The sequence below is a fragment of the Orcinus orca genome, chromosome 6 (genome assembly GCF_937001465.1).
Source record: "Orcinus orca chromosome 6, mOrcOrc1.1, whole genome shotgun sequence".
NCBI classification, from domain to species: domain Eukaryota; kingdom Metazoa; phylum Chordata; class Mammalia; order Artiodactyla; family Delphinidae; genus Orcinus; species Orcinus orca.
In genome coordinates this window covers 7,576,168-7,602,032 of record NC_064564.1, presented here as the reverse complement: position 1 = coordinate 7,602,032, position 25,865 = coordinate 7,576,168, and the positions used below count along the sequence as shown (strand labels likewise).

The 25,865-nt window shown below is 40.8% G+C and overlaps 1 protein-coding gene across 7 annotated transcripts in view; it reads right to left on the bottom strand.

Moving 5' to 3' along the window:
- Positions 1 to 25,865, bottom strand: part of CLCN3 (chloride voltage-gated channel 3) — an 83,366-nt gene that overhangs the window by 10,150 nt on the left and 47,351 nt on the right. For 6 of the 7 annotated variants that reach the window (XM_004278668.4, XM_033403575.2, XM_004278669.4 and 3 more), the window contains 9 exons: positions 21,669 to 21,826; positions 16,020 to 16,119; positions 14,535 to 14,722; positions 13,427 to 13,549; positions 12,056 to 12,262; positions 9,871 to 9,951; positions 8,395 to 8,940; positions 6,007 to 6,193; positions 3,118 to 3,516 (listed from right to left, as the gene is read on the bottom strand). In XM_004278668.4, the coding sequence (XP_004278716.2) occupies positions 3,118 to 3,516; positions 6,007 to 6,193; positions 8,395 to 8,940; positions 9,871 to 9,951; positions 12,056 to 12,262; positions 13,427 to 13,549; positions 14,535 to 14,722; positions 16,020 to 16,119; positions 21,669 to 21,826 (1,989 nt within the window). Of the gene's footprint in view, positions 1 to 3,117; positions 3,517 to 6,006; positions 6,194 to 8,394; positions 8,941 to 9,870; positions 9,952 to 12,055; positions 12,263 to 13,426; positions 13,550 to 14,534; positions 14,723 to 16,019; positions 16,120 to 21,668; positions 21,827 to 25,865 lie in introns of those variants that run through there. The other variant, XM_033403578.2, reaches the window with a different exon arrangement.

The following is a 25,865-nucleotide window of genomic DNA, read 5'->3' as shown; positions in this document are numbered from 1 at the left end:
AACTGTCACTGCGCCATGTACCTTTCTAATCGTGTTCAATATGTCAACGGTATTCGAGTTCTCATGCATTAAGAATCTCCCTGTAAAACTCACAGCTCCTAGCACATCATCAGAAAGGAGCAAGTACGCTTTTATACCTTAAGGTGGAAAACAGGAAAGATGAATCAATTCACACTATAAATGTAGTATTAAATATATGCTTCATTGTAAACAAATCTATAAAAAAGCATTCAGCCTCACTTTTACAACTGGACAAAAAAAATGCAGGAGAAATGTCCCTCCATTTGGACTAAACTTTAACACAGTAAACTGTCATCTACTCCTGGTGAGAGTCCATGGCAGAACCACGACTTCGTGCAATCTGAAAATACCTTACAAAATTACAAATGCACTACTCTCTGGTCCAGCGATTCCATTTCTAGTACTTCCCTACATATGCATAGGCAAAACGTCAAGTACACAAGGTTATCAGATATGTGAGGTGGCAATTTTTATCACAGCAAGGCTGAAAACATCTTAAATGTCCATCAGCGGGAAGCGGATTTAAAAAATCATGATGTATTCCACAGTACATCCACTCAGTGGAGTACTGTGTAGCTGTTAAAAATAAAATGATTTGGAAAGATGTCCAAGAAAACATTGTTTAGTGAAAAAAACAAGACACAGAACAGCATGTATTGGGTAGCATGCTATGACTTGTTTTTTAAAAAAGGAGAAAACGTATACACTTACTTACACAGGCAGAGAATGATACCTACCGAAAACATAAGAAGCCAAGGAGACAGTTGCCTACGGAGCTAAACTGGGGATTACGAGGTCATGGGTGAGAGATTTTTCATTATATACCTTTTTTCTTCTTTCTCTGTATGGCAATTCATCACTATAAACTTTTAATCTTCTCAAATTTGAACTATGTGAATGTACTATCTACATACAAACTAAAATAAGGGACTTCCTTGGTGGCGCAGTGGTTAAGAACCCGCCTGCCGATGCAGGGGACACGGGTTCCAGCCCTGGTCCGGGAAGATCCCACATGCCGCAGAGCAACTAAGCCCGTGCGCCACAACTACTGAGCCTGTGCTCTAGAGCCTGTGAGCCACAACTACTGAGCCTGTGTGCCACAACTATGGAGCCCGCACGCCCTAGAGCCCGTGCTCTGCAACAAGAGAAGCCACTGCAATGAGAAGCCTGCGCATCGCAACCAAGAGTAGCCCCCGCTCGCCGCAACTAGAGAAAGCCCACGCACAGCAACAGAGACCCAACGCAGCCAAAAGTAAAATAAAATAAAATAAAATAAGATTTTTAACGATATAACATAAAATTTAATGCCGAGTTTATAAATAAATTTGGAGAAAACTGCTCTTTTAAAATCTTGAGTTTTCCACCCCCAGACATAGTATATAGTTCACAATTTATTCAAGCATTCCTTTCGGTCCTTTGATAAAGTATTTCATATAAATATCTATAAACTACATATTATATACAAAACTCTAGTGTACAGGTCTATTTCTCCCATTCAAAAACTAAAATTTACCAAAATATATGTTGGCAAATATTTAAGGTGTGTTAAAGAAAATCATGCTGTGACTAACCCTTCTGACGACATGAGTTGCTATTTCACACATCTAAAGTACCCCGTTTCCCTTAAACTGACATTATCTGCTATCCCCAATGTTCTATTTCTCAAGACAGTAATAAAATCAACTTTTAAAAATATGTCCACAGAATCAATGGGAATATAAATAATTCTTAACTTTACCACTTTATCTTTTAAAAACCTGGGCTTTTTTTCCTTTAAATTTCTACATAAATTCCAAAATTCTGACCCTTTTCTTTTTTGCTTACTATTACAACGTAATGAACAAAATGTGGACAGTGAAACTCCTCTCCGACTGTAGGTCGGCCGTGGAGATGGCTCAGAGGCTAAAACACTTGAACACCGCCACATCTAACACACACTCCGCCCACTCGGACAACTACCAGTCTATTAGCTCAAGGGAATGCTAGGCTTTGAGCAAGTCTCCCAAAGCTGCAGCCTTTTCCTTAGCTGAACTGGATATTCTGCATAGGCTCTTTTCTTTTCTTTCTTTCTTCTTTTTGCTTGAATAGCTCTTGTAAACTGAGAGCTTCCAGTTTGCCTTGAGATATGCTGCCCATCTACACCATCTAGGCTTCCCTCTTCAAATGGCTCAAGAACTGAAATATTTTACAACCCTTTGGCCACAGAGGTAAGTTGGAGGGAGGTGACGGGCTCACAGGAATGACCTTTGGGGACAGGCTGAACGCTCTACATTTTCAGCTCCGAGTCCTCTACTGAACACCAGGAGTATCAAGGACAAAAATACCCTCTATCACAGGGGTCCCCAACCCCTGGGCCACGGACCGGTACCGGCGCGTGGCCTGTTAGCAACCAAGCCGCGCGGCAGGAGGTGAGCGATGGGCAAGCCAGCGAAGCTTCATCGGCCACTCCCCATTGCTCGCATCACTGCCTGAGCCATCCTCCACCCCTACCCACCCGCCCCGTCCACGGAGGAACCGTCTTGCATGAAACCGTCCCTGGTGCCAAAAAGGTTGGGGACCGCTGCTTTAAACTATATATTACAAGTTAATACTGTAAATCTACATCCAAAAACTGAAAAAGCAAAACCCTATGGATCTGACATGAGACAGACCAAAGATGATGGAGTTTTCAGTAACTTGCATTCAAACAAGCCAACTTTATTAACTACAAGAAGGTGTTTAGCTGTATGCCTCGGCAGTTACTAAGGCCTTATGTAACATGCTATTATGAATACTGTCAAGTTAACAAGACTTATCTGAGTGAGAAAAGAAAGAGCCGGACTCCAGTCCCTGATAACAATGCCAAATCAAAAGATAAAACAGTATTTAGCTGGAAAACATCCCACGGAAGGGTAAATTCCTTTCCTAAAGAACCTAAGATATTACGAGACATAAAATACACCACTTGTCCCCACAAACCCAACCAATTAAATTTTATAGCTTTCCTTTCTTTCAGAAATCTATTACATATTTATACTCGTCCACCTAGGTATCTAGATACCAACAGACAGAGCCGTAGATAGACGTGTATGTGTGTGTAGTTCTTTAAAAGGGTACCTATTGCAATTGTCAGGTCTCTTCTGAGGGCAAATCCCACTAATCTCTGAGACTCTCTGGACATTATGACAGGAAAGCCGTTGTAGCTGGTCTCATTAATCATGTTTTCTATGTCATCCACGGTCATGTTGTCCTGGGTCAGGACGGCCAGGGGAGGGTCACTCCTCCGAGGTCTCATGACATCGGCAGCCAGGGTGGTATGAGTGAATTCTTCTTTTGCATCCAAGAAAGGGTATCCATTTAGCCGGATGTGCGCTTCATAAATGCCTTCCCTCCCAAAGGCATCTCCAACCCATTTACTGGTCATTACTGCGGCCATCAGGGGAACAATATACTCCAAGCCTCCAGTGAGCTCAAAAACAATGACCACCAGGGACACAGTCATCCTTGTCACACCACCTGAAAAAATAAGACCACAGGTCAGGAAGGGCAGGGTCCTCATCAATCCACGGTGGTAGAATTTTTGCACTAGGCAGGCGGTCACAAATTATAAACAGAACTTAGTGAAAAGGATCATCGCTATTTCAATAAGATCTAGAGAAACCAATCTTCTTTGTTCATAACACAGAAGACTATTAAAATAACATTTTAAAACTGGTTTACTTCAGACAAAAAAATCACAGCTGACCAACTAATACAGTTTGCCATTTTGGTTTACTGCTATCACAAAGACATAATTTCACCGCTATAAAAGCTTACAATTAATTCTTAAAGAACTTGGTGAAGCACATCATAGCTAATTTGCTTACTACCAATTTACAAATTAAACTCGTGGGTAGAATATTAAATTAATACATTTCTCCCCTCTAAATCTCTTCAAAATGAATAAAACACTCTGACGCCTTGCGGTTTCTGTTAACAGTGTAATGCCCCCGCTTAGAAAACTCACCTGAACTATTCCGGGTACCTACCAGATCACCACTGTGAACCCTGCTCTCTGCTGAGGCCTCCCTGACCCAGGCCCCTCCACCCACGCTGTGTCTGTCGCATGTCTCTGGCTACCCACACCTTATCTTCCGGCTACACTGGTCTCATTTCCAACTGTGAAGACTCTGGGGGACCCACTGTCGCAGAAACCACCACACACTCAAAGCCAAACCCCTCTTCTCCCCCAGAGAGCTCCCATCCCGGCCCCCAACTCCAGGACCAGACAACACACTCCTCCTGACAACCCAGTGGCCACTCCTGGTTCATCCCTTTACTCTATTCCAACATCTAGACTCTCACCTACTCCTAGCTGATGTGCTCTGCAAACATCTGTCTAGGGGCCCCTTTCTCAGTATTCTATTACCCACTTAGACCCTCAAGTCTCGGCTCCTGAATGTGAGCACTGTTTCATCTAACCTCCCTGACTGCGGGCCCCATTACCTTCCATCCACATTATAAGCCACGTCCCCAGGTTAATCTTCCCTAAGTGCTACTTTCACCATGTTGCTCCTTTCCTCAAGAACCTACCAGGGCATGTCAGTTGATACTGTGCGAAGCTAAAGCTCTTCCTTTTTGTGTTTTAACCTAACAATAGAAGGGAGAAAGAACCTACTATATATTAGGCATCTACACTAGGCCAGGCATGCCCTAGGTGGTTTACAGAGGCTTTTATTTTTTTAACCAAGCACGTATTTTACCAGGCACTGTGCAAACAGCTTTATATGCATTTTATTTTACATAATCCTCAAAAACAACTGTAGGAAATAAGTAGTTATTATTTCCATTTTAAAGATAAGAAAGATAAAAATCAAGCAGTAAAGGAATTTTCCCAAAATCATCCCACTAAAAATGGCAAAGCCACAACCCTGCCACGGACCTGACCGATTCCAAATAGAAATTCATCCTGACATAAGTCACTGCCTCCTTCTCACCAATCCACCTTTCTTTCCCAAGGTGGCCAAAATGCACTCTCTACTCCAACACTGCCAGGCTCTCCAAAGGCCCCCGCGTGCCGAGTTCACCCGTCCCGACCCCGCTGCCTGCACACCACTCTCCTCTTCAACAAAGGCAGCTCCTTCCAACCCTGCTCCTCTTCCAGAGCCCCTGCTGCCACCCTCCCTCTGGATCCCCGCAGGGCCCATGACGACGCTCCTGCGCTGGGGCCCATCGCCCCGTGCGGTGCTCCTCCGTTTAACCAGCACAGGCCTTGTCCCCCGACCCGCGTCTCGTGAGGGCAGGGCCCACGCTCACATTTCTTTCTGTACCGCTCGCCGCGCGGCGCTCATCACAAAGTGGATGCCTGCTTGCTGCTCTGCAGAAAACGATTCTTTCATTTAATATTACACTTTGGAAGATCAATAACTACACAGTTCTGGCTCACTGAACAAAACTGAGTCAAAATACCAATTATAATTAAATATTATAACCAAAGTTTAGTTGACATTTTAAATATAAAATAAAATAATGATTTTTCATGTCCAAGAGGACAAGAAATAAACTCTTAAGAATGTAATGCAGACATTTTGCTTTTCTTTGCCTTAGAACACTAGTTAGCTTTCTCCTTCGGCTGTAAATGCATCTTAAAGGACCTTCTACTAAGGCTGACGGGGAACCTCTGCAGAGGCGGAGTAAAGGTACCCCGAAGCTCTGCTGAGTGCTAACCCAGGAACCACGCTAGAGGGGCTGCAGGTAAGGCAAGCACCCCGACAACGAAAAAACAAACACCTCCTTGGCCAGGATTCAAATCAAGCCTCTGCTGTAGTGAGATGTTTTCTGCCCTACAGCATCACGCGATATTAAAAAGATGTTAACTGCTCTTACGGCTTTGCATTAACAAGTGTGCAGGGGCTGGCGAGATGAAAACCAGTGCCGCACAGGCCACGTGCCTCGCCGTGCCCTCCTCCCCCACCCCACTCCTCTCTCAGCCACAGACACACGCGTGCACGCGTGGGTCCCCGTTACCTAAGCACGCGGCCGCGCCGACCATGGCGTAAAGGCCGGGGGTGATGCAGTCGGCCCCGACCTCACACCACTCCTTGAAGATGAACCAGTCGTGGTGATAGTAGGCCAGCTGCTCCACTGCGATGCCCACGATGCGGCCGGCGATCGCGCCGATGGCCATGCTGGGGATGAACAAGCCGGACGGGACCTGCAACGGGGCAAGCGCTCGGTGAGGCACGTCCTCCGCGCGCCTGCTCCAGACCTACGGTCTAAGCGTTGAGGCACAACGCAAAATCCTGGTGCAAAGGGAACTACAGCAAACCCTTGTTCTAACTGTAAGGGCAACAATCCCACCAGCTCAGTTACAAAGTAACAACCCACACTCCCCAGCCCAAAGAGAAGGTGACCCAAGAGTTATTTCTCCTTTAGCTCAGGGGTCTCTTCATGCCAGTCCCTTACATACACACATACGTGAAATGATTAAAAGGCGCACAGTTTTCTGGATTCAATTTAGTGAGGAAACCAGGAACAGTACAGACCAACTATTTAACCAATATTAAAAGACCAACAGCTCCAACCTGCCGGGCACGAAACGAGCCCAGCACAGAGCAATACGTGTTGATGACTGTGTCAGGTCATGAAAAGAATACGCACATAGACGGGATCAAAACAGACGTTTCACTCTCCCACCAGGTATGCCCTCAGCCAGAGTGGAGGGCAACGTGGGCCCTGGCGGCCTGCCCGCTGCCTCTGGCTTCCGCGGGAGAAAGCTGGATTTACAGAGCAAACTCCCTGCAGAAGTGGGGGCTTTAGTGGCTCTTCTAACTTGATTCACTATGAAAAAAGGGGAAACTTCAGGGCTTTTCTATCACTTAACCCTTACGCCCAGCGGACTAAGGCAGAGCACAACAGAAGAGAGAGACGGTGGTTCAAAGGCTGCTGCCACTGCAGTCTGCTGAGCTGCAGCTGTCCTCCCGCGGCTCACAGTGCTGTGTCACTAGTGAATGGCAGCAGCTGCGTCAGCCGCAGGGGCCGGCCTTTAAAGAACAAGGGCCCGAAGGACAGACATCTGATTCCCACACACATCACTGACGATCATAAGAATTACATCTCTGGCAGATCACTAACTGATGAATGTTATTCTCACTTTCATAAATTCAAAAGAAGCAATGTCCCAGGGCACAAGGCCTAGCTGCCTGAAACCCCAGGTGGAAAGGCCTGGTGCCCCCAGGCCTAGTGACTGAGCTCTGAGCCCACAGGGCCCTCTCCAGCCAACATCCCACAGCCATACAGGAGGCAGAGCCAGGGCTCCCCACAGACACCCACACCCTAATTCCTGGGAATCGTCTGCCACAGGGTTGTTTAATCAGCGGACCTGAAAACAGGAGATTACCCCGATGATATGGGTGGGCCTGAAGTAATCACAAAGGCTTTTTAAATGTGAAAGAAGGCTTTAGAAGAGTTCAGAATGCTGAGATAAAGCAAAGACTTGACCAGCCGTGGCTCTGAGGATGAAGGAAGGGGGCCAGGAACCAAGGCACGTGGAGGCTGGAAAAGGCAAGAAGACAGACTCTCCCCCAGAACCTCCGTAAATCCCTGTTTGCACCTTCACTTTAGCCCAGGGAGATCCAATTTGGATTTCTGAAGTCCAGAACTGTAATAAATGTATGTGATTTAGTGGTAATTTGTCACAGCAGCAACAGGAAGCTACTAAAAATGGTTTTAAAACATGATGATCAATTCTCTGACACCCCTTCCCACTCTGAGGTACAGTGTGCGTCCCCTCCCTGAACTCGGGGACTCTGTGACCACACAGAGGAACAGAACTCAACAGGAGGTGTGCTGCAGGACATCCTTGGCTAGGATAGAAACGGTCCTCTTGGAACCATGCTCTGGGGACCCTGAACTGCCACCATGTGAGGAATCTACCCACCCTGAGGCCGCCACGAGGGAAAAACCAGAGACAGACAGGCAGTGCAGGAGGCCAGCTGTCTGAACCTGCTCAGCCCAGGTACCTGACACACGAATGGCTCTGAGATGCCTGACACCCGAATGGCTTTGAAATGACCAGCCGAGCTGTGTCTTGATGACAACCGTGGAACTGACCACGAACACAATATGCCCAGCTGAGACCTTCCCATCCTACTGACCCAACATCAAGGGCACAGTAAGCGGTTCTCTTAAGCTGCTGGGTTTGGGGTAAGTTGTTAACCCAGCAAGAGATACCATGCTCAACAATATCTCCCAAAAAACTCTTCTTTTCGTTACTAAAAATTGAACCCAAACGATAACTCTTTCAGCCTACATTTACGAAGCAACCATCTTCGGATAAAACTTTCACTTCTCATCCCACATACAAGTGCTGAACACGCCAAGACTACTTACATATCACCTCACGGGAGCACCTACCTTGATACCGAAAGTGAACACTGTCATTATGATTTTAAATATGAGTGCCAAGCATAACTGCCATATAGCTGAATATACTCCAAGGCCTGCTGGACGATCCGGAATGTCATCAACGATTTTACTGGCGTTCATGTCATTTCTGTAGTCACAGAGAGAAGAGGATTCCAGGGGGCCGCAGTCTGTGAAGAGCTCTTTGATCAGTTCGCTGGTGTTGAGCCTCGTGTAGGGATTAGGGAAGGCTGCCACGGCAGTGATGGCTGCAACAATGATGACCTCGAGAACAGGATACTTTCCAAACTTGGTGGATTTGCGTCGGCGGCACCAGGCAATATTTGCCCTAATGAAGAAGGCTCCCCATAGCCCTCCAAATACCCCGAGGAGAATAAAAGGAAACAGTTCAAAAAGGTACCACGGTGTATGATACTCCACATAAAAAAGGACCAGACGGCTATTACCAAACGGATTGATGGATCTCAAAACAAATGCAGCCACTAAAGCAGCAAAAAATGATCTCCATAAAGTTTTTAGAGGAAAATAATAGCTAACCTAAAAAAAAAGGAAAAGAAAAATTAATGCTGTAATTTTATAAGATAGTTCTGATACGTTATAACTTGAACAGTAAATATCAACACTCTAAATTTTGCTGCAGCTAGAATGTACATATAATGGATTTTACCGTGGTAAGAAAAATACCACTATTTAGTAACGCTGGCTATCACATCATTACTAATTCACAGTATCAACTGATTATAAATGTCTACTAATTATTTAAGATACCTAGCCTTGTGTTATTTTTAAAATGAGCTTCAATGCCAATTCAATCATGGTAGTTAAGAATAAATGTACCACCACCAACTCCTGTTAGTTCATAAAGAAGTATTTAATTTCCCTCTCAGGTATTAAAGCAAAAAGAAGAACATAAACAACTGGGAGAGAAAAGTAAATTTTAAACATTTCTAAGTCACATTTTTGTGTAAATGTGTAAAAACTCTTAAGCACCAGTGAGAACACAAAAACAAAATATTCCACTGAAGCGACTAGGATTATTTCCTTAAACATCAATAACTGCCACAGAAATAATCACACAAGAAAAACTTAAAAAGATGACTTAGAAACTGACTAAAAACTTTAAATAAAAACAAGGCTATAATTTAGCCAAGAAGGATGGTTTCCAATATTTTCTATCTGTGCTTACTCTTAATTATGTTCAACAAAGTTAAATTTTAAATAATCACTAACATTTTATACATGAATAATATTTTGAAAGACTTTTCTCAATAAAGAACATACATATTACTTTTCATGACTTTTTAATGTAAGAAAGAGTGAAAAATAACTATGAAAATAAATTTGAAAACTGAAAAGCAAATTCTGTATCTATTACACTAGCTATAAAACTGAAAAGTGTGCCAAAATACATGTGCAATGGTAATTAAACATAATTTTAATTGCTGGTGGTTGCTGCTTTTAACCTACCTCTTCCAGGCTGAAAAGAACTCCTCCGATTGGTGCACCAAAAGCTACAGAAACACCTGCAGCTGAGGCAGCTGATAGCACCTGCAAAGAGGATGTGGGTTATTTCACATGTTCTTATAAACCCAAATATACCAAACACAAATTCTTCATGTTACTCAAATTTTCGAAATGCCCTTCTGAACTTAACTCACATGTCTCCCTCTCTCCAAGCAAAGACAAACATTTCTTCTAAAAAGATTTTCTTCTCTTCTGCTTTAATTGAAAGGTCACTCTCATAGTCAATATCCAGTAAAAACACATTTGTGCGAGATACACCAATGTAATAAGCAAGATGTAAAGAAAAGGCAATGACCACAGACAATCTTCGAGATGTGTGCTTGAGGACACGAGTGGAGAGACCAGTGGAGAGAGTTGTTTGTTTGTTTTTAAACAGGATATTATTTCTTCAGATTTTGGAGCTCACTGCTGCATCATTAATAATTACTCTAGCCCACATCCTAGTGAAATGTCCAGGGAACTTAAAACCTATCGAGCTCCCTACAGGTTCAGTTCCCTAAGTCCTCTGAAGAGTCCGCTACTGCCCCCTTGGGAGCCTCAGGTGAGGGTACAAACCATGGCCACCCGAGGGCGCACGCCCAGCACAGGTCACAGCAAGGAAGAAACAGCACTCACGGTCCTCCCTCCAGTCCCCAGGCGGCCACTGAACGCTGCCCACCTCCCACCAGGGCGAAGCCAAACACACATATCAAGTCACTGGGCATCTACTGGTAATCAAGTACTTTTCTAAGTCTTTATTCCTTTTACTACTTTACTCCAGTAAATATCTGAGGCTACCAAAGCATTTCCTCAAATGGTGAATTCTGACATCTCTGAAAGAGAAATTTGAAATAATAAAAATTAAATTGTAAGTGTTAAGAGCACGAACTCCATAGTCAGGCTCCACAGTCAGTAGTTGGTAAATTAAAAATGAACAAATTCTTGTTTTAATTAAATTGTACCCGGCTTTAGAAGGCAGACTGCTTATTTGGGGGAGGAGGGAGAGCAAATCTAACTTACTATTTTGTGTTTTTTTCCACCAACAGGATTGCAGACAACAGACTTAACTGAATTCTCTGATTCTCTGTTTAATATAATAGAATTTTACAATCAAGCTAGCACCCACATACTTAAAAGTCACAGATGTTTTCGTCTGTTTCATAAATATCTAAGAATCACTTAATTTAAACACGTCAAGGAAGTGGTCAAGGGAAGAAGGCCAAAATACGAAGCCTAAATGCTTTCAACTAACGTGTGAACTCTAGTCATTTACACGCCAAGGTGTCAGAATCAAGTTAATGTCATAAACATTACTAATCTTCACAGTGTGCATATTAAAATCTGGGTGAATTTAATTTCTATAATATTTTCTAATAAATAAATTTTTGTACTTATAATGAATAAATAAAAATTAAAATCGTACTCCACAAATGTCAAGGTACAATAGCAAGTAAAGGAACTGCACTGGGTAGACAAATGCAGTTGAGACTGGGCAAACAGGAAGGGACTGGGCTCCCAAAGTCTAGAACTAATAAGAAGGTCCCAGGAGCCCACTTTTCTTCTAGAAAATATCCACACCAACCTAGAAACCTCAGGGGAACTCTATATCAAGTTTAAAGGTCTCCTAGAAGATCTCAGGCAAGACGAAGTCCTGTATCCCCTTAACGTGAATCTCTGATGTAACCTCAGGAGGTTAAAGACCCTTCGAGCTTCCCTAAGGTGCCAGAGAGCTCTGTGAGATGACACACCTCTCCCACTGGGCATCAGAAACCTCCTCCAGAGGAAAACAGCTGGTGAGATGGCCCACCCCAGGAGAAACACTGATCCGGAGAAACAGGAGTAAAACCATGTTACATTTGGGAAACACCCCAGAGGAGGAGAGGTGTCAGGCAAAGCAAAAACAAATGCAAATCTTTGTGAAATGCAGCTGAAACCAACGACACCAGGCCATCTAAACCTCCCTGAAATACAGGAGTGAGCCGCACTGGGGATGGACTCCAGACAGATTCTGGAGATCATTCAGAACACATTAAAATTGTAATCTGAATACAGAATGTATCCAATGTGATCCTTACACTAGGAGATTCTTCACTGATTAAGTCTATGGAACAGATGTTCGTCTGTCAAATAAACAACAGAAGACGCTTACCTCTCTTTTCTTGGCTTCATTTGTGCTGTACTTGGGAAAGAGGTAGGAAAAGATATTTCCACAGCAACAGGCAACGTGTACCAAGGGCCCTTCTTTCCCTAAACTCAAACCTGATGCCACAGCCAGTACTAATGTGATGGTTTTAATCATTAAAGTCCATTTTCCCAAGTAGCCTCTGATGATGAATCCACTCAAAATAGTTTTAATCTACAAAGGAAAGATCAAGGCAGCTTAATTTCCTGTAAGAAACATGAGACCTTAACTAATAGATTACTCTCTTGTTTTACTCACCCTGCAAATTTTGGTGGACAATGGAAAGATTCACAATTCATTTTCTGAAAGCTTGAACTGTTACGCTCTATGTAATAAATCTGTAACGTATTCTAATTCTCTTCCCCAGCAAGGATAGAAGGCAACCCTATCTCATGAACAAAACTAAAATACCAGGCCATGTTAAGGGGCTACAGACTTCAATGCAAGGGGTATAATTACATAACCAGCAAATGGTAAAGTGGGATATTTCTGTTACAGACATATAATAAAGTTAGATACATTTCAGACATTCTGTGTCAGAAATAAAGATATCTTGCCTTTAAAGATATTGTGCCTTCTCAGAGTACTGTAATAATGTGTAATATTTTCCTATATATTAAGAAGGATGAGTGACAACTGCTGAATACTACACAGCATTGCTCCTTATTAAAGATATTCTTAATTAATACAGCTTTAAAATCACTAAAATTGTTTTTAAAAGCAATGCACTAGAAAGCGCTAGTAACTTATTTGAGACAGAAAAATAAAAAGGGAAAAGAAAAGAAATAAGTTCACATCATGTTCAATCCTAAGTATATTCTTCTTTAAGTCACTGTTGATAAAAAATAAAACCCAGAAGTCTGTACTATGGACCCACTATGATCAAATATTTATTTTAAAGTACAAAAGGGTTCTAAATGTTAACTGCCAAGTTCAAGGATTATTAACTTATCTAATTAAAAGATAGTTATAAAAAGAAAATGAACGTAATCAAATCCAGTTCATAATGAGCAAAACATCAACTAAGTCACCAAAGAACTTGAGGCTGCAAGATACTTTCCAGGTTCTTGATGTTTAGCTCAGGGCTGATATTCGTTTAGTCATGTGCGAAATTAGTGGTGAGGAAAAAAAATCAACCTCCACAGCAAACAATGAAATGAGTATGGGGAAGAATTTCTTTCAACGATGTCTACTATCAGCTGACATTTAAAAAATTTTCTTTTTCATATTACAGACAAACCACTTCCCCAGAAAAACCACTACTTTTCCCCCCTACAGGCAAAAAGATAAGTATCACAACTGCAAAATGTTGATGACACTAAACACTGCATGGCTTACCTCTGGAATCCCAGAGCCACAGGCATACGGAGCAAACACCTTCACCAGGGAAACGGCAAGAAAGGCGAAACTCAAGGCCCAGAAGATGTACATTATGTAGTTCATGATGTACGAACCAGGACCCTAAGAAACAAACAGTTCAATAGCATGAACTTAATTTACGGGCGTCACTAATTCAAGTGCTTGCCACCTAAGCAGCTTGGGTGAAACTTGTAGAAGGCTCCTGGTTTACTGCCACAATAATAAAAGCTTTACATGAACGAAATATTTAAGTAGAGTCTAAAAACATATTTGTATACGTACCAAGGAGACCATCTATTTAATATTTTTCCTAGCTTCTTCCTGATCCTCAAAGTCTTGTTGCCAAGAATCTCGGCTGCACTTCAATCTCCGCCAACCCACAAACCACTTTTTGGAAACAGTTGGTGAAGACAAAACTACCTTCACACTCAGATTTCATTTTGCTGCGATTCTCCTGAAGATTAAGTGAGAAACAGCATACTGCCCATCTCACCAGCAGATATATTCTTTTCAGTGCTAAAATTCAGCTATGACAAAATTTTAAAAACATATCCATATCTTACCATGTAACCATGTATATATATATAAAATATAATATTCTAACTTCTGAAATGTTCTTTATAGAACATCAACAATAGTAAAATACTCATTTAAAAACTGTCATGCCACAAAGAAAAATCTCGGCATTTTTGCAAGATATCTCCAGTCAGAAGGCTTATTTTCACTAACATTTTTCATAATTCATACTTCTCAAACCATTGTGATGTACTATGTTAATAGGCACTTTGTGGTTACACAGCTCCTACTGCACTTCTTTTCTACAATAAGAAATACATTTTACGTCATAACCCAGCAGATTTGTATGTGGCTACGCAGTTAATAGAAGAGCCTCTTCAAACAGTACCTACATTTTACTCACGGCAACGTATTCTCATATTTTCCATTCTATCCTATTACATTTCTTTCTTTATTTTCCTTTAATGCAGCTGCAGTCATCTAACATGTGATTAATTCTATAATTAAATGAATTGGAGACTTATTTCACGGTATCAATTATTAATTCACTTTGAGACAAAGCAAGACTCACCTCCGCTTGCCCTATGATTAATTCCGCCCAGGTTTTCCACTGTGGACATTTATCCCTCTCCTCAAATGTGGTTTCATTAGACCCCCAGCAACACTGTTCGTGGTTGTACCACAGTGCACTAAGGCAGATGCCCTCCTTGAGGTCAGTCATCCAGTCGGCGGCGATGTCTATTAAACCAGCCAATGCCCCTGGAAAAAATGTTGGAGGTGGTGAAAACAAGCAGTCCATTTCTGGGGAGCCCAGAACTATCAGGTTAAAAGGGTCAAGGAAAGCTGGGGACTCCCTACAAATAAAGGGTCATAAAGAGAATACTACACAAATTTAAGATTTCAAATCGTATTAGAAGTTTCTATTACTTTTTAAAAAGTGTAAATAGCTATTCTTTAAAATAAAACTGTTATTCTTTGCTTGAAATTAAAACTACTTACATCATTAAAATTCACTGTGATTTTTAAAATGTGTCGGAATCTTCCAAAGACAACCACCTGGCAGGAGGGGCTCATCTCAGGTTGTGAAGTCATAGTTTTTACTAGTGTCTTTTAATCTGAAACCCAATCCGTAGATTTACAAAGGATCTCAAGCTCATTAAAATGGAATATCCGTTAGAATTAGTGAAACTCATGGCATTAATGAATTACTGTGACAGACTATCAGGTTTGTTTCTTTTTTTCTTTTAACAGAAAATCAAATATACCAAGATCATCTTACTGACAGAGTACAGAGAATACACAAATTTATGGTCAAAATCTAGGTCCTTCTCATATAAAAAGATCAATGGGTCACATAAACAGTAGCCAGCCAATAAGGAGTATCAGACTGCCTCTACTCTCTACACAAATTTTAACTTTCCCTTGTGTTCTTGGGGACAGAATCTTCCACAGTGGAAGCTGAAAGTCAGTAAAACAGCCCTTCGTGTTTGTTTTCACATCTTCAACTGCTATTAAAGTCTCACCCAGAGGGCCTCTGGGCGCGGTGCAGCCCACACGGAGCTTAAGCGTGGGCTCTGACTGTGCCCTGCCGACTCTCTAGCTACATGACCTCGGTCAACTCGCTTAAGCTCTCTGTGCTTAGTCCCCTCGGCTGTTAAGACTCAGACCATAGGCCTGCCATGAGGTTTACACACACGTAAAGCTTTTGGAACAGTGTATGACACACAGGAAGCACTCAATAAATATTAGCTATTTACTGTGATGTTAACATTAAAATATACTTCACTGATCATTTGGTCCAAACCATGTGTTTTACAGATAAAGAAACAGAGCGAGAAAGGTCACCCCAATTGGATAGACACGTACGCTGACAGAGCCAAGGCTAGAACTCTGCGCCTCCTGCCTCCTAGTCTTATATTTAAGAAGATTTTTTGGAAGGAAAGAAACAAATGCTTCTAAAAATCGAAAAGTACCTGAAAAAAAACTGCAAGAAGGAGGGGAGAACTGTTTATTATCCTGTTAACCAAAAAAGGGTTACATTAAAAATTTTCTTTACCTGATGCCAATCCTGTTAGTGTTACTACTAGCCATCCTGACCACGCATCATACAAACTTTTTGTCATTTCCCATGCTGATTCTTTCTTTTTGCTGTTGATCTGAAATTAGAAATGTTTATGCTTCATTTTTCAAACTACGAACAGAAGCCAGAGTTCTAGAATCTAACAATTTTCTCAGTTACTATACATGGAACAGTACTTTCTAAACTAAATAATGGGATAAGTGAGTTTGGGGCAGAATCAGGAGGTCAGACACCTGCGACCCAGATGACAAGCATTTACCCAGAAATCTGTATTTTTAACAAGAACCACAGGATGAGAGCAAAGGGGTCCACAAACCACATAAAGTCTGACACAGACTGTTAAACTGAATCAATCTTAGCTGGTATACATCTTTCATATTAACAGAAATAAGACATTATAGCTTGAAATGTCTGCCATTCCCTGCTCATTCTCTGCTTCTAGCAGTTAAGTGGAACATAATAGTCTTTAAAAGGTAAGGTCAGTGAGTAACAGTACTATGCCCATAAATGCAGTACAAAGCAGTCATGTGAATAAAGGGGCTGCCAAAATGTGTAGGCCTGTAATATGCGAGAAAGGAGCACTCCAATCCCAGGGGAAGGGTCCCATCACTGTGTAAGGCAGAAACGTCCTCTACAAATACAGAGCAGGAGGTAAGATTCGCAGGACGGCAACAGATTTGATTTCTAGATCTCACTCTAAGACACAAGAGGGCAAGTCTCTCCTCTCTTCTTAAGAAACGATCCCTAACTTGCCCAAACCTCTTCTGTCCTACTACCACGGCTGCTTTACAAAGCCACATTCTCGGGCCAGGACTTCAGTGCTCCTTCATCCCACGGGAGGGCTACAGCCGGAATTCAATGATCTGGCCTATTTCAAACATTTGCTCTATTTCAAGCCACAAGGCTCCATTCAAAAGACTCAGTAAGTTCTAAATTGAATGCGGCAATTTTATTCCTTCTATATTATAAGCAACCAATCACAGATATTAACCATTCTTTAGAATTGAAGGTAGGTCATTCCTTTCAAAAACAATAAACCTCATGTTGCTTCTTCCTCTAAGTAAGAATAACTGTAATGTTTAATGAGATATAACATTAAGTAAAAATTTGAAAATCATCTAAATGTTCATCAATATAGTACTGGTTAAATAAACTGCAGTACATCTATGTCATGAAAAACTCTGTAGCCATTAAAAAAGAATGAGATAAATGCAGTATCATTTGGGGGAGAAAAGCAAGGTATAAGTGTGTATAGGATGCTACCATTTATCTAAGAAAAATAAATAAATATATATGCTTGCATTTTAAAAAATAAAGGGACAAAACATAACATTGAAAGTGTGAATCATTACCTGTAAGAGGAGGAAGGCAATAAGTTGGGAGGCGCAGGGACTATAAAAGAAAGTAATTTGTATGTGGAACCCTAGTGGGTTAAACACTAAGGACAAAAAGTATCGTAAAAAAAGAAAACACTAAAACTCTTCAGTAAGCATGTTGCTGGCGAGAGTGTTGGTAGCGTTATTCTGAAATAACACATCTGCTGTGTGTGTGTTGTGAGGAGAAACAATGCATGTGACGCTGAGATTCTAGGCTTGGCTGAAAGGAGATACAGGCTTAAGGACTACAAGTCAAATGAAAGCCCTACAGCATTTAATTTAAATTAGAAGGTTCCTCTAAACTTAAGAGGCTAGAAACAATGGCCAGCCTGCAAGCAGTAAGAGCCTCCAGCGCTCAGGATGCCTGTGTACCATTTTCCTTCAAAGGAACCAGAGCTCCTTGGAGAGGTCCAGGTTCGGTGCAGGAAACGTGTAACATGAGCCAGGATTAACTTGTCTTCCCAGAATACATCAAAGTCTACTAAGCACGGGCCAAAGGACTCACACACCAACCTAAATAGGCTGCCACTGGTCAGAAATGGAATAACATGGGCATCAATAAGGATAATAATTGTGATGATTAAAACACATCAAATATGTTTAGGCCCATGAAGATACAGAAACAGCAACCAAACAAGCAAACCAAAACCTCACTGGTCAACTCTGAGGATGCTAGGGAGCCATGAGGTGTCAAACCTCCTCCCTTCTCTGAACAACCCGAACTTGAGGGAATCCAGGTAATTGGTGTGGGAAGGTTCTCTTTATAGAAAAAGTCAAGCTAATAAATAAAAACGGAATGAGAATTAGATTGCTACCATCCTGCGAAATACTGACATAAATATTTGAAATGATATAATGCTGAATCTGCTTCAAAATAAGCTGGGGGCGGGGGCAGCTTCCCTAGTGGTGCAGTGGTTGAGAGTCCGCCTGCCGATGCAGGGGACACGGGTTCGTGCTCCCGTACGGGAAGATCCCACATGCCGCAGAGCGGCTGGGCCCATGAGCCGTGGCCGCTGAGCCTGCGCGTCCAGAGCCCGTGCTCCGCAACGGAGTGGCCACAACAGTCAGAGGCCCGTGTACCGCAAAAAAATAAAAATAAGCTGGGGTAGGAGGGCTACAAGGATAATTAAAAGTTTAGGGGAAAAAGGAATTAGATAGCTATATGCACTAATATAGAAACTTTTTTTTTTTAATTTGATGCTTTAAGAACAACAGTAAGAACATCTACATGTAGAACTTCCCAGCTTTAACAGAGTTTTATGCTTATATAAGCATATATTAAAGCACTGAAAATGATATTTGACTTACTTAGAAAGAGATGATTGATGTGAATAGCTAGGACACTCACTGACTACTTCACTTATTGTTATATTATTTGAAATGTTTTCAAGGACCATGGACTACTTTCATAACCAGAGAAAAAAAGGGATGTGTTGTGGTTTTAGTTTCAGTTTTCTCTATAATTTTATAAACACGGTATCTATGGACCCTTTCCTACCCCTCACTTGAGAACACACTTAAACCCTCCCTGAATATGTCAGTGACTCTGTAAAGTAATATAATTCCAAGTATAACTGTGTTTACCTAACAATCACACAAGGTATGGAATTTATAGTGTGTGTGATTTAGGCACACTGGATTAAAACAGTGGTTCTCGGGGGCTTCCCTGGTGGTGCAGAGGTTAAGAATCCACCTGCCAATGCAAGGGACATGGGTTCGAGCCCTGGCCAGGGAAGATCCCACGTGCCGCGGAGCAACTAAGCCCGTGCACCACAACTACTGAGCCTGTGCTCTAGAGCCTGTGAGCCACAACTACTGAGCCCACGTGCCACAACTACTGAAGCCTGAGCACCTAGAGCCCATGCTCCGCAACAAGAGAAGCCACCGCAATGAGAAGCCCGCGCACCTCAACGAAGAGTAGCCCCCGCTCACCGCAACTAGAGAAAGCCTGCGCGCAGCAACAAAGACCCAGCACAGCCAAAAATTAAAATTAAAATTAAAAATAAATAAAAAAAAAAAAAAAACAGTGGTTCTCATGGTGTGGCCCAGACACCCTGTGTGTCCCTGAGACCTTTTCTCAGGGGTCTTCATGGTCAAAGCTATTTTCATAGTAATATTAAAACACGATGTGCCTTTTTCACCATGTTGATGCTTTCACTGACAACGCAAAAGCGATAACATAACTGCTGGGTCCTCAGCAGAGTCAAGGCGGTAGCATCCAAACACCCTGGCAGTCATCACATTCTTCACTGCCACTTAGAGCTAAAAGGTAAGTTAAGTGCCAGTTTCACTTTGAAATGTCTTTGAGGAAGCAGTAAAAAGTATTGCGCCCAGTCTACTGAGGCTTCCTAACACTGCGTGTGATGACTGAAGTATACACAGAGCACTTCCGATGCACACTGAAGCCAGAGGCGAGGCCTTGAGGAAAAGCACCTGTGCGATCTACTTGAGCTGCAAAACAAACACTTCCATGGAACACCCATGTTACTTGAAAGAAAACCACCAAGCCATGGTTTTTCAGACTTGGAAATTTGACAGGTATTTTTCTCAAAAATGAACCAAGTAAGCCTGTCATTTCAAGTAAAATGTGTATTTGTTTCCAGTGATAGAATTTGAGCTTTCAAGTAAAAATGAATGTTAGAAAACTTGTAGCCATCACTATAAGAATGACAGATCCCAGTCCTTAAAGACGTTTCTGAGGAGATCAGTGTTGATATTAACAAATGTGCCTTTTTTGATATTGTATAATGATATGGTGTAATGAAAGTGTCAACTATTGAAAGAACTGCATGAATCAATGATTCACTATTTTTCTCTTTCTTTCTTATTTTTTTTTTTTACTATTTTTCAAAGGATCATGGCATAATATTACAAAATCATCCATTCAAAGTTCAACAGGAACCAAGAGATTTTAATGTAATAGGAGACAAAAAGTTCATTGATACAGTTTCAGATTACACAGTGCATCTAACCTTTAAGAAACTACCACTTGTCACTGTCACTGTCATGCAGTATCAAAGAATATCCACAATGATCTGAAAAGGTTATTAAAATACTCCTGGCTTTTCCAACTACACATCTGTGTGAGGCTGGATTTTCTTCACGTACTTCAATCAAAACATATCACAACAGATTGCAGCAGCAGATATGAGAAACCAGCAGTTTTCAGTAAACCAGACAACAATGAATGAATGATTTATAAAGATGTAATACAATGTCACTCTCTCATTAAATATTTTTTATTTTGGAAAATAGTTATTTTTCATAAAAATATGTTTTTTATGTTAACATGTAATGGGTTTGTTACTGTTACTTTTAAATGAATTAATATTTTTGAAATTTCTCAGTTTTAGTATCTAATACGGTATTACCTCTTATTTTCAGTTACACTCCATTTATAATGTTCCCAGAAAAGGTAAATATTGACTGATGAATCTCAGAAGCAGTACTTTTCATAAACAATATAATCTAAGTCCAACTTTAGGTTTAATACACATATATACATTATTATGAAAGGTAATACCTAATTTGTACAAGCCATTATTTCATTTACAAGTAACTTTCAGAGCTCAAATTTGCAAACGGCCTTTTAGAATTTGGAATTTTATTTTCAAGAGTTTTTTTTTCTCTTTTAAAATTATTTTTGGATTACACTGTATCAGTAAGGCACAATTGACAACAAAAAAGTTAACATAAGTTGTAGTTTTTAGCAAAAGCCATTCTTTTTTTGATTAGTGATTCATTACAACGTTCAATATGCCCTATACTGGACTCAATTTGAGAAACATCTCAGAATTTAAAACCAGGAAAGGAGATAAAAGAAAACAGCAAAACCCCGGGAAACTATCTCCCCAGTAAGCTGCTTCTTTTTCCAACAACTGAAATTATGTAATACGTCTCCTCTTTTGCCGTAGCTGCTGTGCTGCTCAAAGTCAGATATCATGCTGACTGCTACATCTTGAACTTGGCTTCATCCTCCCTCAATTCACATGCCGCGTTTTCCCTTTCCTTCCTGCTTTGTCTTACTATACTTCTTTGATTTTAAGCTACTTCAAATCCTTTCCAGAAAGACATGGGATATAAATAAACGTTTAAAAAATTACATAGAGAAAAAACATATTACTTATAAAATGTAGGCATTTACTTGAATGTACTTTTAATGTATAACATATTTTGGCAGGCCAAGATCACATATTAGTAAATGATCTAATTGTGCACTGTCATTTTAAAGATTACTGAAAACACTCACCCGTCTATGCCTTTCCCTGTCTTTACATCTCTCCCGCACCCAATCGATGGTGTGGAAATCGTCATAGGTACCCACACCGGGGATGGGTTCATCCAGAAGGTCCAGCAGGTGGGTGGAACTGCTGATGCTGCCTCCGTTTGTCATTGTGTAATGAGTTCCTACAAAGCAAAAAGGGGACAATGAGTGCGTTCTGTGAGACACAATGGTGAACTATGCTGCCTCCTCAGCAGTTCATTAGGGATTCATAAAGAAATAGTTATCACTCGAAATAATTACACTAAAACAGAGGCAGGAAAGCATTAGAAAAATTCATCTGAGACTTGGAAATAGGCAAAAAGACTATGGCATGTCCTTTCCAACTCACACACGATCCCCTAAACCAGCTTTGTCATCAAGCTGGTTCCCTCATTAGAGTTAAATAAATACTTGACAAGTGTCCACTATGTAACAGACTTGAAGGTACAAGGAAGGAGACAAAGACAATTCATAAAAAATAAAAACTGGCTATTAAATTTGAAAAGAAGTTCAATCTAACACAGAAAAAGAAATGCAGATAAAACCTACAATAGCATTTTCCTCTATCAGATTGGTAAAGATTAAAAAAGCTGGCTAACGCACTGAGTTGGCAAAGTTATGGGGAAAAGAGGTCCTGCCACAAAAGCATTAGTTTCAGTATAAACTTGTATAACCTCTTTGGGCAGGCAAAGCTACACAGACAATCTCCAACCCAGCGGCCATATATCTAGGAATTCTTCCTGCACTTATCCTTGTACAAGTCCATAAATCATGCAAAGTGTGGGGAGAACATCTTACTAGTGCTCCAGAAAGTAGGCAAAAACAAATGCCAGATGCTTATGATCTAAAAGAGGGGTCAGCAAAAGAGCCAGAGAGTATATCTTTTAGGCTTTGGAGGCCGTATAGTCAGAACTACTCAACTTTGCCACGGTAGCACAAAAGAAGGCATAGACAATATATAAATGAATGAATATGGCTGTGTTTCAATAATAGTTTATTTACAGGTGAAGAGCGAGATCTGACCCCTGACCCTATTTTCAAGTGCAGATCAGCATGTTTAATTTGAAAATCATTTAGTAAAATTTATTTTGGTTTAAAAGTTACGCTTACATGTATATTTAAATACAGAGAAAACAGTATGAAAAGATATGAAACAACATGTTAATAATGGTTACCTCTGACAAGTAGATTTGTTAGAAAAAGCAGAGAATGAACTTTGTCTGCATAACCCTTGTAGGTATATAAATATACCTATCAATAGCAATGAAAATTACTTTTCTAAATAAACACACACACGATTAATAGGGATGTGAACGGGACTGAGAATAAAGGAATCCTAATGGATCTAACAATTAGGTAAGTGAAAAGAGCAACAAACTGCTACCAAAAGGCCCAGATGCTAGCCTCAGACAGCTAAGTCACTTTGGACAACTCATCTTCAAATATTAAGCATCTAAATGATATATGTTATATATCATTTTGTTATACCTTATAACAAAGACGTATAAGCAAAGAAGCATTTGGAATTTTTCTAAAGCCCTAAAAATTTAGAAAAGCTGGTACATAATTTCAAACAGGTGATCTTAGCATAAGTGATTACAGATTACATCTTCAAATTATGTAGCAGTAATATAGATTTTATGCCAAAAATAATCATCTAAAAGTGTATCATTTTAATAAAAATGTACTAACTGATATAGAATAAGGAGTGGCACTATACTAATGTTTAAACAAACACTATAAAAAGAAACCCAAGAAAGCAGTTTATTTTATTCTGTGGCTTTTAAGGAATGGAGCAAAATTTCCAGACCACTCTTGCAGTCTGATGGTTTAAACCGACTTGTTCTCTTTCATTTACAAAGAAACTATCATAAATGTTAAGTTATTCACCAAAGGATCACGTGGCAAAGCCAGAATCTGAACTTCCCCCTCGCTATAAACAACGCCTAGTTTAGAGCACGAGGGGGTCTTGAAGCAGTGGGGCGGTGGGAGGGAGAGACACACACAGCCACCATGCTGAGACAGGGACTCATTTTGTTACTGTTCAGACAGAAACCAAACGGACGTCACTGTGGGTTGCAAGCTCTGTTTCTTGATCATTCAAAGAGGCAGTATTAGGAACAAGCATTAAGACAAAAAGGGTTAGTATTTCAAACAATGTAATAAGTACTTAATATTGTGCTAATAAACTTAATGTCTCTTTACTTCTACCAGATAGAACAGAGTTCTCTCTTACCTCCCCATTTAATACATTTGTGCTTGCCTTGGAAAGGTGTAAAACTTCTAAAAGGAGAGGAGTGTACTGATTTCAGTGTTTTGGCAGAAGCCCTCCGGGAATAAATAATTCACCGTTTTGGCTGAGGGTTTAAAGGCCCAAGTCCTGCAATGGCCCATGCTTGCTTACATAAAACATCTGCTCTAAACCTTCCTCTTCAGCCTTTACATACACACTAGCTCTTTCTTCCTCCCTCTATCCTGACTTTATTTACTAATTTCCACTTTGTGAAAGCTAACTGAAAGGCCACAAATTTTCTTAAGAAAAAGCGACAGGAGAGTAAAAATAATAAGAGCATGTATAATATCTTGATGAATTTCAGAAATCTGACTCCGCTTTCTGTACGATAATACTAAAATTGGTCACTGTGAGGATGGATTTTGGAGGGAAGCACCAAAGCCTCTACACCATTTAGGAAGACTTCTGGGGGGCTCTGCCCAAAACGCATAATCAGCACTACAAATCCAAGCTGAGGGAAATTCTGCAAGATAAATGGTTTGCATTCTTCAACAATGTCAAAGTCACGAAAGACAAAGCATGACTGAGGAGCGGCTCTAGATTAAAGGAGACCAAAGAGACAGCCACAGAACATGACCTGTGCGCTGGACGAGCACAGCAGGTCTTGGGACAGACATGTTTGCGCTTCTGTATTAAAGGACACAGGGCAACAAGCAGCATATCTGAAAACAGCCTGTAGCTCTAATAACAGTACTGTATCAATGTCAATTTTCTGAGTTTGAAAACTGTACTTAGCTATACATAAGCTATATACCCTTCCATAAGGAAATACACACTGAAGTATTTAGAGGTTAAAGCGTATCACGTCTGCATCTTACCCTTATAGAGTTCAGGAAAAAATTACGTGGTAATTATATGCACCACATACATATAAATAGCCGTATAGATTATGGATTACACAAAAAACAGTAGATATAACAGCAAGAGAAAGAACAAGACACAGGATGAACAAATGTGGTAAAATGTTAACATTTCAGGAACCTGGGTGAAGGGTATATGGGATTCTCCGCACTATTTTTCAACATCTCTAAGTGTGAAATTAAAAGAAAAAAAATTTTTAAGTCTACTGTGATATATTTTGCAAACTTGAAACTTTTCCCCTATTTGCCCTTATCTGGGTAGAGTTGAAGAGACATGAACTACTGATCTTTATTATTATCTTCTATGAAAAAGCAAAAGCAAAATTTCTATAGCACCTAACAAGCATGCACACAATATGTCACCAGCCCCAGGATGAGAATTCCCAACCGTCTGCACCATGCGGGTACTAAGCAAACACAGAGTGTATCCCTCCAACAGGCTTCTGAGCTAGGGAGGGGCAGGGAGAGACCACTATGCCTAATGTCGGAGGCAGCACCACACACACATCCACAGAAGCCCTGTGTCTTGCCTCAGTGACTTTCAAATCATTAGTCTGGAGGAACTACCCTGACATCTAACTTACATAACTACACAGTAATTCAAAAGTCCTGAAAGTCAGATATAAAGCATTCAACTTTTTAAACCAGAGGACCCTGTGCACCAATGATCTATGTTTTGGGACTTTTATGTGTGTCCCTTGGAATTTCTGGGGCTGCCACTGCACATTTTAGGGTAGGAATTAGCCAGAACAGTTTGTGTCCCCAGCAGACTATTTGAAGTCAGTCTGTCCTCTCATGCCTATTTGCTTCTACCTGACACAGCAATGCTGTTTGAAAAAAGCGGAGTATGGGAGAAATGCTGATTGGTCTTGGTTTTGGGGGAGCCCAAAGAAACAGAGATTCACTGTTTCGCCTCTAAATTATTCCGAAAAGAGGTTTGAGTCCTTCTTGTGACTCTTGCTATCAAATCGGCTTAGAAAGTAACCAAGATGGATTTTGCTAAGAAAGTAAAATAACACCTTTTTGCTA